We start from the raw sequence: 15,057 nt of genomic DNA on the forward strand, positions 1-15,057 counted from the left end.
ATTTTAAAATCAGCTTGTCAATTTCTACAAAAAAAGTTAAATGGGATTTTGATTACAAATGTGCTAGAGTCTCTAGACTACTTTGGGAAAAACTGACTTCTTAACAATTTGAGTTTACTTATCCATGAAGATGTACATCTCATCATATACTCAGATCTTTCTTAATTTCTTTCAACTATATTTTGAGGTTTTTAGCGTCTGTTCTTCACCATCTTTCACATCTTTTGTCAGACTTATCCCTACATATTCTGTATTTTGACATAATTATAAGTGCCATTGTTTAATTTTAATTTCTAATGTTGCTGCCCTTATACAGAAGCAAAATTGATTTATTGTATATTGATTTTGTATCCTGCAACCTTATTTCAATTTACTTCTTTGTTCTGGTAGCCAGATCATGTCATCTGTGAATGACAGTTTTACTTCTACCATTCTAATGTGGATGCCACTCTTTATGGTCTAATTGCACTGCCTAGAGTCCTTAGCTCAATAATGACTAAATGCTGCCAGAGTAGATATCCTTGTCTAGGAGAAAAACACTCTTTCACCACTAAGTATAACAGCAGTTGCTGTTTTTCCTTACTTGCCTTTTATCAGGCTGACGACATTGACTTCTATGTATGAAATGCTTGTTGATATTTCTTAATCAGGAATAAATGTTGGATTCTGTAAATTGCTTTCTCTATTCTACCAAGGTGAGCACATGGATTTTGATTTTTAGTATGCTAATATGGTGAATTAAAATGATTGTTGAAAGTTAAATTAATCTTCCATTCCTAGGATCAACCCTACTTGGTCATGTTATCCTTTTAGTATATTGCTGAACAATTTTTTTGCTAAAATTTAGTTATTAACTTTAACGTCTGCACTCATAAATAATACTGGCCTATTGTTTTCTTGTTTAGTTTTGGTATTGTGTATAAACAATTAATGATTGTTTTAGGTGGAAGGTAAATCAGTTCCTGTTTTTCAACTTAGCCAGCGGTAGAAGTTAATGTCATTAGCTCATCTTCTCCTTCCTGGCCAAAAAGTATGTATCATTATTAACCTCATTTGACATATAGAAAAGATGGCAAATGGGAGAAACCTGGGGCTCAGGAAGCAAGGTGGTCCAGTTCTAAATAGGATTTGAATCCCGGTTGTGAATCTAAAACTCACTCTCGAGGCAATTTGCAGCAACATGGATGGAGCTGGAAGGGATCATGCTCAGCAAAATAAGCCAGAAAGAAAAAGAAAAATACTGGATGGTCTCACTCATAGCAGGAATCTAGAAAACTTAAATAAGGGACCAGGAAAAAGAATAACTATAAGAAAGAAAATATCAAAATCAACAAACAACTATGAACCAGAGGCACTCTATGGGGGGCGGGAAAGGAGGGACTGGGGTCAAAATAAGGGGGTTATAATTGTATGGGGAATATAAAAATAAAATTTAAATAAAAAAAGAGGACAAAAAAAAAATAAAACTCACTCTCAACCTCCTGCTACACTAGACTATCATATTGAAGTAGCATTCAAAAAAGTACTCTCCTTAAACACATAGATTAATGTCTTTCTCATTAAGAAAAATAATTACATAGCATACAGCAATGAAAAAGAGCAGTCTATAACTAAATGCAATTATATGCATCAATCTCATAGACATATGTTGAATGAAAGAAGTCAGGCAAAAAGCAGTACATAGCTAACTCTGATTCCACTTATAGGAAGTTCTGGAACAGACAAACTTATCTGTCATATTTGTACTTAGAACAGTAGTTTCTTGGGGGAAGGGAATACTGACTAGAGGTGCAAAAAAGGATTTTCCAGGGTTCTGGTATTGCTTTATATTCTGATCTGAGTATATATCATTAAGTTGGACATTTATGATTTGTAGAAGTTACCAGAAAAAAAGAATTTTATCTCTAAAAGATTCAGGTAGTCTAATCTGGAACCCATATGTCTTAATCACTATGGTAGTCATTGAAAAGAATAAATGAGAAGCTATGGTTTCTAATACTCCGAATCCTAAACTATTAACTCCTAAATATAGTAGAAACAATTTTTTTTAAAGATTTATTTATTTATATAAGCACTGGGTACAGTTAGAAGCACGGGAGGGTAAGAGAATTCACCAGAGCCAGAGTGGGCTGCAGAACAGGCAGAATGATGAAATACATTGCTGAGGGGAGCACTGGGTAGCAGGAGAGGTCTGTGCGCCCTGAGGGACCCTCACCCAGTGGCTGGGGATCGAACTGGTGCTGCAGAGGCTACAGGCAGCTTCGCAACCCAGTGCTCAACTGCTGTGCCACCGGGGAGGCCCTTAAAAACGTTTAATAAATCTCCCAAACCACACTGTAAAATAGGTATTGCTATAAATTTTAAAGATGAGGAAATGTGAGACACAACAACATTAAGAAACTTCTTTAAAGTCACCACTTAAATAGCAGAACACGTATTCAAGATCAAGTGTTTATAGCCCCAGAATAATCTCTTAAAATTCATACTGGGCTTTTTTTCCCTTTACATTACAATTTTGTCATCCCTAAGAAATGAGAAGCACTCTCAAGGATCATTTGGGAACAAAGAAATTCCAACATCAGACTCTAGTAGAGCTTTGTGACAAATGGATTGAAGCAAAGCTTTGATGACAATGAGGGGTGTCCTACTGTTTGTATTATACCTGCTCTGTCCTCTTTTTAATGCAAGCTTTACTTTCAGAAAATTAACTGAGTGCCTTTTTTGTATTTCTGATGATCTACAGTGGGCACAAATGAATTAGCTTAGATTACTAACAATTGGGTATAATGCAGAATTCCTCTTAAGAGTAGGTGGTAGGAAGAAAAACAGTTATTCAAATAATTTTAGTCAGAGGCAAGATGGCATATGGTTAAAGAGCCTAGACCTTAAAGACTGTCAAGGTTCAAACACCTATTCTAATTTAAACTAGAGGTGAGACCTTGAACAAATTACTTACCCTCTTCGGCTTTCAAACCTTCATCTATAGAATGGACATGAAAAATTTACCTCTCCAATTACATAGGCATTTTAGAGATTCTTTAATAATAAAATAATAGCAAATTAGTAAATATTTAAAAACACTAGATTTATATGACTTATAAATCTGACATATCTATAATAATGTCCAGAATATGGTTTTGGAAATCAATTTCCAGCATCTTCTGTAAATAGACAATTTTTAAAAAATAAAGGTTGAGATAATCACCCACAATTTATAAAATTAAAGCAAATTTCTCAACACCATTAAAGTAGTATTAAACACCTACTATGAGTTCAGCTTTATACAATGTTCTTTAGAGGACATACAAGATCTAGATCATAGTCTCAAGCTTGAACTATTAGAATAAAAAATATTTTTTTTTTTACTTAGCATAGAATATCATCAAATAAAGCAAAATACAAGTAAATGTCAGTGAGTGGCATATAACTCTGGAAGGAAGGAATTCTTAAGCACCATTAAAATTTATGAGTTCAATCTATAGAACAAACAAATTACCTATGTGCATATTTAGGGCCACTCTTAACGCTAGTAAGTCTAAAAAACTGGTATATTATCAATTATTAAAGAAACATGTAAGCAAAAAAGAAAGAGGTTTATTTAATAACCTCCACTGTAACTTACCATTGCTATTTTGGTCTTAAGAAAGTTCTCCTTTTCTTCATCTACTTTAATTTCAAGTCCAGTTTTAAATAATTCAAGCATTTTGGGAATGTCACGGCCAATGGAATCTGGTTAGAAAAATTACAAATCTGAAGTTATCACTATATCTAAACAAGTAGTAAAAATTACTCATTAAGAGAAACATTCATCTCATGTTAAGATATAGCAAATAAATTGTGGTAGATGGACTACATGGTGGGCCCATTTTCTGTGTTCATGTCCTTAAGTGTAGATGAGACCTGCAACCTGCTTCTAACAAAGAGACAAGATGATTATGTGTACACGATTACATTATCTAAAAATAATACCTGTCTTAAGAAAGTCTTCCTATTTGCTTTGATAAAGAAAGCTGCAATGTTGTGAGCTGTCACATGATAAGGCCATGGGGCAAAAAACCGAGGCCTTCAGTTCAGCAGCCTTCAAGGAACTGAATTCTGCCAAAAAGCTAAAGAGGATAAAAGAGGATCCTTCCCAGTCAGGTCTCAGATGAGACTGCAGCCCCAGTCAAGACCTGATTGTAATTTCTTTTTATTTTTTTTATAATAAATTTTATTTTTATATTCCCCATACAATTGCAACCCCCTTATTTTGACCCCAATCTCTCCCCTCCCGCCCTCTACCACCCATAGAGTGTCTCTGGTTCATAGTTTTTTGTTGATTTTGATTTTCACTTTCTTATAGTTATTCATTTTCCTGGTCCCTTATTTAAGTTTTCTAGGTTCCTGCTATGAGTGAGACCATCCGGTATTTTTCTTTTTCTTTCTGGCTTATTTCGCTGAGCATGATTCCTTCCAGCGCCATCCATGTTGCTGCAAATTGCATGTGTTTCTTTTTTGAATGCTGAGTAATATTCCATGGTATATATGTACCACATCTTCTTGATCCATGTGATTGTAATTTCATAAGACCCTAATGTAGAGAACCCAGCTTAGCTGTACACAAAGAAACAGAATGCTGTTTTACATCACTAAATTTGTGGTATTATCACTTTGATATAAAAAATATGTGCAATGATGATGCCTATCATAATTAGAAATATCAATGACAAAATAAAATCTATAAAATAATTTACAGTAAAAGCTAAAAGAACAGACTTGGAATCTTTTAAAAATTTTTGACTACTTTTGTGTAAAGTTTGACTTATCTTCCCATAAAGAAGGAAAGAAACTAGAAAAGTCACAGGATTTAGCTGTGGAAATAATTATTACAGTGAATGATGCAGTCCATAGGCAGCTCGTTAATGCACAAATGGCTATACATTTTAGCATGAAGAAAGTAATAATTTAATAACTCATATTTAATTTATTCAACTGTAATGTCTATCCTCATTTATGGTGGGCAAAGAAATGCAACTAAATATGAAAAAAGAAAAATTGAATCAAGATAAAAATTAAGACTTTTTATATGATCACATAGGAGAATCCAAAAATAATGCCTTCCTAATATTTAGTGATTAACACTGAACTCAAATTTAATAGATAAAAGCATACTAAGTATTCCATGATACCATAACTTACCTTGAAAATTTTTCAGTTGTGTGTAGACAACATGAATTGCTCAAAGTAAAAAATACAATAAATTGCCACTAAAGATACACCACTCCCACTGTGTTTTCAGTAATTCTTCCCATAGGTCAATGTGAAGGCATTAATGTAAGGTACCAGATACCCTCCACAAATAATATTCAAAGCATTACCTGAGAAGTTGTTCATTATTTTAGGATCATTTTAGCTGGAATTGAAAGCAATTACCCATAAGTTCATAAGATAGGTGTAGATGGAATAGCTACTGAAAAAACTAGTAAGTTTTTTTAGTGTCACATTCTGATGTAACTGAGTATTAAATAACATGACAGTCAGTATAATAATAAATAGTAAGATGCTCACAGTGGTATACAAAAAATAGGCAGTGGTGAAAGCATTCTATATCTCTAAACTCAAATATATTTTTTATGTTTTCTTAAGAAAAGTGCCTTGTACAGGGTAAGGAGATAAAAAATTATCTCTTGACTAACCTGACTATAAACACAACACTGCCTTCCTTCCTGTCACTATGAATGAACAGTCTATGCTCCTACTGAAAACCGTCCTCTTCAACTGTAACTGAATCCCACTCCTGCTCACCTAGCTACGGATATAGATGCTCCCTTTTCTCCTCTACAAATTTGTTCTACTTAGATCAGCAGCAGCAGCTTAAAAACTTCCTATAAAATAAGAATCTTTCTGTCTTAAAATAAAACATCTACAAATTTCACATTGTCGTCAAATGACCACCCAAACTGACTTCTTAAAAGCATACAGTCTCAAAATAAAAAGTTGTCTATCCTTTCTGTCTCTATTTCCTCTCCTTTTTTTTTTAAGATCTCCTTCAAATTAGGTCCTCATCCCCATTACACCACTGAAAATAATATTGTCAAGATCACCAATGACCTTCACTTTTGCAAATCCAATATTTATTTCTCAGTGTTCCTCTGACTTTCCCCGCACCAGCAGTTCAGGGAATGTGTTGACTTGTACTCTGAAACACTACTCTCCCAGACTGTTCCATGTAATTCGTGTTGGCTGATCTACCCTCACTCAGATGATTTCCAAAGGCTGAATTACCTCAGGGCTCAGTCATTTGACTCTCTCTTTTAATCTATACATACCTCCCTAAGTGATCTCATATAGATACAAGGCTCTATATACCATTTATCCACTGATAACTGCCAAGTTTTATTTCCAACCACAACCGCTGTCATGACCTCCAGCCACTTACTTGATATTCCACCCTGATGCAGGCAGATAATTAGAAAAGAGTATAATATGACAAATGTTTGTTCAAAGAATGAACAAATAAATGACTTCATAATTTTGAGCCTGATATAAGGGTGATAAAAAAATAGGAATAAGGTTTACAAAGGGAAGAGAAATATCTCTGCATTAAAACAGATTAAAAAAGAGGTATGAACCTGTACCACTGAATCAAAGTGTTAGAAACCAACGTTACCTTAATAAGAAAATAAACTTTAAAAAATTAAATAAAACATATTGAAGTGAAGTTGTTGATGGAATATTAAAAAAACTGCATACTGTGTATACAGTTCAAATAAGAAATTAAAAAAAAAAGTGACAGATTGGGGATGATGGTGCAAACTCAAGATTTTAAAGCAGTTCCATAATAAAACATAAAAGTAAAATCCCCTTTCTTTAACCTTTTATATTCTTTTTTCTATTTCTCTTTCCCTTCTATTCAAAAGTTGTGGGTGATAATTTGCATTTCCTTAATGACCAAGTTATTGAATATAATTTCAGGTACTTAATAGCCAGTCACTTTTTTTGATAAAGTGTCTGCTCAATTCCTTTGCCCACTAAAAGAAAATTGGGTTGACAGCCTTCTTACTGAGTTATAGGAGTTTTTGATATATTCTGGACATATTATTTTCACTGGTCTCCATTCTTAAGGTTTTTATCATCCTGATTTCACGACCCTATCACATATAGTCACAAATGTCATTCTAATAACCATATAGTTATTATAGTCATTTCACATATAATCATTCTAATAACCAAATCTCATAATTTTCTTCTGAGCAATATTTTTTGTTTTTTGTTTTTTTTTTTTTAAGATTTATTTATTTATCCATACAAGAACCAGGGTATAGGCCAGATGCACGTGAGGGTGAGAGGAATTACCAGAGACAAAGGGGGAACAGAAAAGGCAGACTGATGAAATACACTGCTGAGGGGAGCAGCGGGCAAGACAGGAGAGGTCTGCTGCGCCATGTGGGACCCTTGCCAGCCGGCCGGGATGGAACTGGCGCTGCAGAGGCTGCAAACAGCTTTGCAGCACAGCGCTCAACTGCCGGCGCCACCAGCAGAGGCCCTGAGCAATAGTTTTAAATGGCTCTTATATGTACAGACAATAAATTCTAACTTTCATGGTATGGCACACAATGCCCTCCTGATCTGGGCCACTGCCTATCACTATCTGACCCTACTGACTCCTGCTATCTGATAATACTTTATGTACCAAATGATGAAAAGCTACTTATAATTTACAATTTCCTGAACACAACTGGTTCTCTAACATCTTAGTGTGCTATTATTAAAGCCCATTTCCTCTGCCTGAAATGTTCTCCTCATGCATGACGGGGGGAAAAATGTCTATTCATGCTTAAACTTTCAACTTAACTGCTACATTCTTTTTATAATCTGATTCTACAAAGTAGTTCCTTCTTCCTCTAAGAACTTTGCACATTTCACTAATATTTCACTAGTACACTCTCTGCATTTTAGCGCAGCAATTTGTTCTCATTTTTCTAGCCCCTGAATTTTTATCTCCTTAAAGATAAAAACACCAATCCTCATTATTAATTGTACCACACGGCACATAGTAATCAATAATTACCTGCTTAGGGCCTCCCTGGTAGCATAGGGGTTAAATCTCAGCACTGTCACACTACACAGCTGTGGCCTGAGTTGGATCACTGGCCAGGGAGGTGACCCACATATGGAGCACCAGACCTCTCCTGCCTCGCCCACTGCTCCCCTCAGCAGTGTATTTCAGTAAGATCTGCTTGTTCTGCTCCCTACTATGTTTCTGGTGAATCCTCTCACCCCCCGCACCTCTGGCCTACACCCCAGTTCTTCTATGCATAAACCAAATCTTTAAAAAAATCTGCTTATTCAATAAATGAGTTATGAAGGTAGAAATGAGATGTGAAGAGATGAAAAAGAATGAGTTACTCTAAAATAATGGTAGAGAATGAATAACTACTTTAGGAACTGTAGTGGTCAATAATAATAGAGGCTCAGGTATAGTATGTACTTGCTATATACTCAGTCTGTGCTGAGCTCTTCCAAACATAACAAAAACACTATGGAAAGATGTCATGAAAATCATCTGTAGATGAGTAGAGGCACAACAAATGTTAAAAATTTATTTCAGATCAGTGTAAATAATAAAGCCAAGACTAAGAGAGGTCTGTGTTAATCATTATCTATTCTGCTTTCTGATAAAGTTCAATATTAAATCCTCAGTTATTTCTAGGGTGTTGCTGGCCTTACTGCTTTGAAATTACTCCACTCTTTCTCCCGTTTCTCTTTTCTCTGTGCTTTTAAGTTCTACCTTTCTTTCTTTTCTTTCTTTCCATTTCTCTTCCACTAATTGTCTCCTTTCAACATGATCAGGTATTTCATCCTCACATATCTCTTCTTTTTTCTTCTATAAAGGAATCATATAGGAATGAAGGAAGTAAACTAAAAGGAGCCAGGGAAAGCAAAGAATGAAGACAGTGAGAAAGGAGATTGAATTAAGATTGTACAGTGTAAATGAAATGCTTTATAAAACGAACAAAAAAAAATCAACAGATCTTTTAATGTAACAAAATAAATAACAGTGATTATTACTGAGTGGAATATTTTAGCTGAATTATGGGAGAGAAAGGATGCAAGGAAGAACAATACTTGGCAAGGAAATGGAGATGCCAGACAATTGGTTTGAAAATTTGGTATAAAATAACAGAAAACACTAAGATGGTAGGATAGCTGAGTAAAATGAAGGTTTTGGGAAGGGTTTTCTTTTTTTTTTTTTTTTTAGTTTGTTCATTTACTTAGCTAGAGAAATCTAAGCATGATTAAATGCTCGGTTAAACCAGTTTGTCTACTTCAGAAAACAAAACTGCCAGCGTCAAGAAATCAAGGACCTTGTCTGTCTTGTTGAGAGCCATCATATACAAGGCTTGGCATATAGCAAATACTCAATAACTATAAATAGAATTATTCTAATTCCCAAAAAATCTACAAATTGTAGATAATTCATTCTTCAGTTAAGTGTATAATACTACATTTTCTATCAGTTGAATGTTGCATTAAATGTGTATTCATTATACAAATAACTGTTGAGTAGTTTATTGTGTGCCAGGTAATATTCTAGGTCGTGGGAATATAGTGGTGGACAAAACAAAAACCTGACCTTATTCTAATGGGAGGAACCAAACACACACCCACCAATAAAATCTGGAAGATGCCAAGAGCGGTAAGTCATAGAATGAATATAAAAAACCAAAATAATGAGAAATCCAGTGAAAGTGGTAAGAAAGGGTATATTTTACATAGTATGGTCATGAAAGGCCTCTCTGTTTAAGTGACATTTGAATGAGAAAGTGAGCCAGGCAAATAAGCAAAGAGCATTACAGAAAGTTGGGACAAAAGTCCAAAGATCTGAGAAGGGAGAACACTTAGTGTGTGAGGACAGGCAAGGAGACAACCAAGATTAAAGGAAATGAAGAAGAGTAATAAAACCAGTTGTTATACAGCAACAATTCCTCTATAATAATTATAATCATACATAATCATTCTTAAAAGTCTTTTACAATCAATTTTTAAACTAATACATGAGAGAAAAATTTCAAATTGATTACCCTGCAAAAATTCCCTGTATTTTAGAAGACTAAAAACAATCGTCTATAATAATATTGCTTGCATTATAATGATACAGAGCATTCTAATCAATGAGTTCAAAGTATTTCTCACTAGATTTCAATAATTTTACATCCATAGTCTCAAACAGAAAGCATTGCCGTTCTCAGAAAAGGGCAGTAATCTTGAGACAATTGCTGAAAAATCCTTTTGACAAGACTCCAATTAGGCCACTAATGGTCAAGTCTAAGAACTGTGTGTTTAGAGGAATATATATTAGTGGGTGCAATTTTCTAATCATGTCCATTTCTCACCTGCCAACAGGCTAGTATGGATTAAAAAAAATCACCTGTTTCCATATATGCCATTGTACCTACTATGACAACAAATATAATAGAAAAGTGATTCCACTAAGTCAACATATTTTTCTTATTAGCATTTTTTGTTTAGTAAATGCTAAATAACAGATAAGAGTAGGAATTAAAAAATCACATCTACATTAGAGATGAAAGAATTTTAAAGAGCATTTATATTGGGGGAGGAAAAAAGGCTAGCTGACAAGCAAAATGATGCCCAAATTCGTTCAAACATTCTTATAAAGCAAGTTAAATGTCTTTTTTTGCAAAATAAAAAATATTAAGAAAATAAGCCAAATGTGCATTTGATAGAGAACATGCCCAGGGTTAGGTAGGCAATTAAAACAAAACTGTAGCATTAAACATGCTACAAAATGTACACATTCAATACAACAAAGATGGTTACAGCTACTTGCATTAGTAAAACAAAGTATAATACAAACTAATGGGCTCAGCTGCAGTGGCTTGTTTGTTTTGTAATTTCATCCAGTTGCTTAAAATTGTAATTTTTATTTTACCATTAAAGTCTTTTTGTTGGATGTGAGGAGAATCAAATGTTTCAAAACAAGGATGTGAATAACATCTGAAAATGCATAACACAAACTTCATTTGCTCTAATACACATCTAATACACATCAGATGTATTCTGTTTTAACATTTTTGACAGGAAAATTGTTTGTCTTCTCATTTAAAGAACACAAATATTTTGCCAGTGCTGTTAAAAAGATCATATGGGGTGAAAAGAAACTGTTTAGATAAGGAGAAAGCTGTTTTTTCAACATGCTTTGTTAATCAAATTCAGGAGTCAGGGAACCTTATCTAGGTAACTTTACTATGGCATACAGAAGCTATGATTCATTATGAAAGTAGAAATAAAGTAAACCCATTAATAAAAATAAACATTTTAAAGGCAAATTTCTCTTACTTGAAATAGTTATTTGAAAACTTTCCAAACTAAAAATAGTCCCAAATTTTGCAATGAAAATGGTAATTAAAAAAAAACAAAAAACTCAAGCTTAAAGAAAACAGAGGTCCAAAGGGTTATTCAGAGAATGGATAAAGTAGAAAAGGAGACAAAATTAATTTCTGAGCAAAACCAGTTCACTGTGGAAAGTAAGGAGCTAGCGGAATGCAGATATATTCAGTATCTAGTTTTAACTATACATTTAATATTAGTAGTAGTAGTACTTGGTTTTAGTGAGCTTTTATCAAATTCAACTGTAATTTACTGTTTTAATTTTTAAAATAAGAACATAAGTCTGATTCCATGACAACAAACACAAGTGTTATGAAAATACCTAACAGAAAGTGCCAAACCTCAGTTCAACAAGGATGCAGGATATCAACAATAAACAAACTTAGTACAAGAAAAAATTAGAGTTGATTTGAATTTGTTTAAAGTATAGAACATGATCTAAAATTGCAGTAAGTGATAGTGGCTACCATGTATGACAAATTTCAGAGTGTTCAGCTCAACTACAGTTGACATTTGAAGACAATTCTAAAATTATTTTCAAGCATCTATTTACACTATAAAATTGTATTCAAAATAACAGCTATCTACAGCAGACATCCAGCACCTAAAATAACATCCAGAAAAGAACTTATTTTTCTTTTGAAATCTGCCTGTTTTCATAAATGAAATCTCTACTTAAAAAAATCTCAGCATCATTTGATTCTTCCCCTTCTCTTTCTCAGCCTGCCCATTCTTAATACTTAGGCAAAAGTCCTAATACTGGTGACATTTATCCTCCTCACTCCAGTCTCATTAGGAAGACTTTAATTTAAAAATTACCTTTATAATTAGTCTCTTGCAATTATAGCCTAACTGAGTTCCCTGTCTCCAGTTTTGACACATGCCAATACATCTTACAAACTCTCGCTAGGTTACAGAGTAAAGTCCTAAAGAATTCTCCACTTTAAAAACTTCTTTGTTTTTTAAGATTTATTTTTATTTATTTATGCATACAAGAACTGGGATGTAGGCCAGACAGACAGGGGTGGGGGCGAGTGAGAGGATTCACCAGAGACAGAGTGGGGAGTAGAACAGGCAGATCTACTGAAATACACTGGTGAGGGGAGCAGGAGAGACAGGAGAGGTCTGCTATACCATGAGGGTTAGTTAGCTCTTTGGATGGGGATCAGGAGTAGAACTCATGCCGCAGTGGCTGGCAGTGACTGGTGATAGCTTGATAGTGCTGAGACTTTAACCCCTGCATCTTCTAAGGGATCCCCTCTGAATACAGAAAAAAAGTGCAAGTGTACAGTATGTTATTCAACACTTTCTCAATATGTCTTTAGTCTACCTTTCCAATATCTTTTCCTATTATTTTTTTTTATTTCAATGTAGTAATACCATTCACTACAGTCAAAGAAAACTAACTGGTTTTGCTTGTAGCTGTCCAATAATTTCTTACTTAGGTCAGTGTCCATGATTAATAAATTCTTTCTATTTAAAATAATATTCCCCTTAAACCACTCATCCAACTATTAAGGTGCAGTTTATTTTTTTTACATTTTAAATATTTTATTTTATATAATTCTTACATCATTTTTCATTTTTGCACAATGTATGCATTTTCATTTTGGTTATATTCCCCATACAATTGCACCCCCCCCTCCTTATTTTGACCCTAGTCCTTCCTCTCCCTGCCCTTTCTCCCCCCCATAGTGTGTCTCTGGTTTATAGCTGCTCGTTGATTTTGATTTTTACTTTGTATTAGTCTTTTTCCTGGTCCCTTATTTAGGTTATCTAAATACCTGCTATGAGTGAGACCATCCAGTATTTTTCTTTTTCTTTCTGACTTATTTTGTTGAGCATGATCCCTTCTAGCTCCATCCACATTGCTGCAAACTGCATGTGTTTACCTTTTTTGAATGCTGAGTAATATTCCATTGTGTATTTATACTACATCTTCTTGATCCAGTCATCTATTTTTGGGCATTTGGGTTGTTTCCAAAGCTTAGCTATTGTTTATAGTGATGCTATAAACATAAGGATGCAGGTGCCCTTTGGAATTAATGTTTCTGTGTCATTTGGGTAAATACCTAGGAGTGGAATTGCTGGATCATATGGAAGCTCTATCTTTAGTAGGTCAAGTAATCTCCACACAGCTCTCCATAGTGGTTGGACCAGTTTGCACTCCCACCAACAGTGCAGAAGAGTTCCTTTTCTCCACATCCTTGCCAACATTTGTTGTTGCTAGTTTTTTTAATATGTGCCATTCTCACTGGTGTAAGATGGTAGGTCACTGTAGTTTTGATTTGCATTTCCCTGATTACAAGTGATGTTGAACATTCGTTCATATGCCTGTTGGCCATTTGCATTTCCTCTTCAGAGAAGTTTCTTTTTAGCTCTTCTGCCCATTTTTTGACTGGATTGTTTTCTTTGTTTTTGTTGAGTCTCATCAGCTCTTTGTAGATTTTTGTGATCAGTCCTTTATCATTAGTGTTGGGTGCAAAAATGTTCTCCCAGTCGGTGGGGTTTCTCTTTGTTTTTGTTATTGTCTCTTTTGCTGTGCAGAAGCTCTTTAATTTGATGTAGTCCCAGCTGTTTATTTTTGCCTTCACTATCACTGCTTTGGGTGATGTGTCTGTAAAGATGTCTTTGAGGTGCAAATCACGTAGTGTTTCGCCTATATTTCCTTCTATATATTTTATGGTTTCAGGTCTTATGTTTAGTTCTTTAATCCATTTTGAGTTGGTTTTTGTGCATGGTGTTAGGTAGTAGTCAAGCTTCATTCTTTTGCATGTAGCGACTCAGTTTTCCGAGGATTAAGGTGCAATTTAAATGCCTTCCTCTTCTACAATACATTTTCTGTTTTCCCTATTTATGTGTAAATTTCTTCTTTAGTGAACAACTACAACATCTTGTGACTTTATCATACAATGCTTCAGCCTTTAAAACATGGCTATCTGAGTAGCAATTCATACCTCTCTTACTATATTTTATAAAGTGAAAGTTGTTTAAGGAAAATATTTACAAAGCTATGTACATAATAAGCATTGATATTTATATATCACATATATCTCTCATATATATGCATGCTTACACAAATGACATACATATTAACATACATGGAGATATAAAATAGTACAATGTTAATATACCTAGTGGATAATATATTCTATTAATTTGGAGGTGGAATAAAGCCTAAATATAAAGAAATGGTCTTATAAAGTAAGTTTTCAAATAACACTAGCTTACAGATATTAATGCCAAAGAGAAAAACATTTAATGCACATATTCTTATATAACACAAAACTCAAATACCAGAACACATCTATTCTACATATATATTAATAATTTTGTTTTCTAATTAAACAAAGTTGAGAAGAGAGCTGTTACTGGCATATTGAAATAATAAAAAGAATTCTCCCTTACTTCGATTAAGCCTTGGAAACCTTTTTTTCAGTTTCTTCCTTAATGGATTAAGCTCAGGCATTATTTCTGGAACAGCTACATAAAAGTCTGATTGAATTTCATCATCCAAAATCTGAAAATCAGGGAAAAATTGATAACCTTAGATTACATGAAAAGTTTTATCCTTCGGAAAATAAACAAAATCTGATGCATTAAATTCCCCTTGTGATTAGAAAACAGATATCAAACACAATTCTTTTCTTCAAGTCCAAGATC

At 34.0% G+C, this 15,057-nt stretch overlaps 1 protein-coding gene across 1 annotated transcript in view; it reads right to left on the minus strand.

The window, feature by feature from the left end:
- The window catches only part of MRPL1 (mitochondrial ribosomal protein L1), a gene marked incomplete at both ends in the record, with an annotated part of 76,872 nt that overhangs the window by 28,797 nt on the left and 33,018 nt on the right, over nt 1-15,057 (minus strand). Inside the window, 2 exons of the mRNA XM_084233487.1 lie at nt 3,623-3,729; nt 14,803-14,914. Coding sequence (XP_084089613.1) covers nt 3,623-3,729; nt 14,803-14,914 — 219 coding nt within the window. The remainder of the gene's footprint in view (nt 1-3,622; nt 3,730-14,802; nt 14,915-15,057) is intronic.

This window comes from Talpa europaea (assembly GCF_964194135.1).
Source record: "Talpa europaea genome assembly, chromosome: 5".
Classification (NCBI taxonomy): domain Eukaryota; kingdom Metazoa; phylum Chordata; class Mammalia; order Eulipotyphla; family Talpidae; genus Talpa; species Talpa europaea.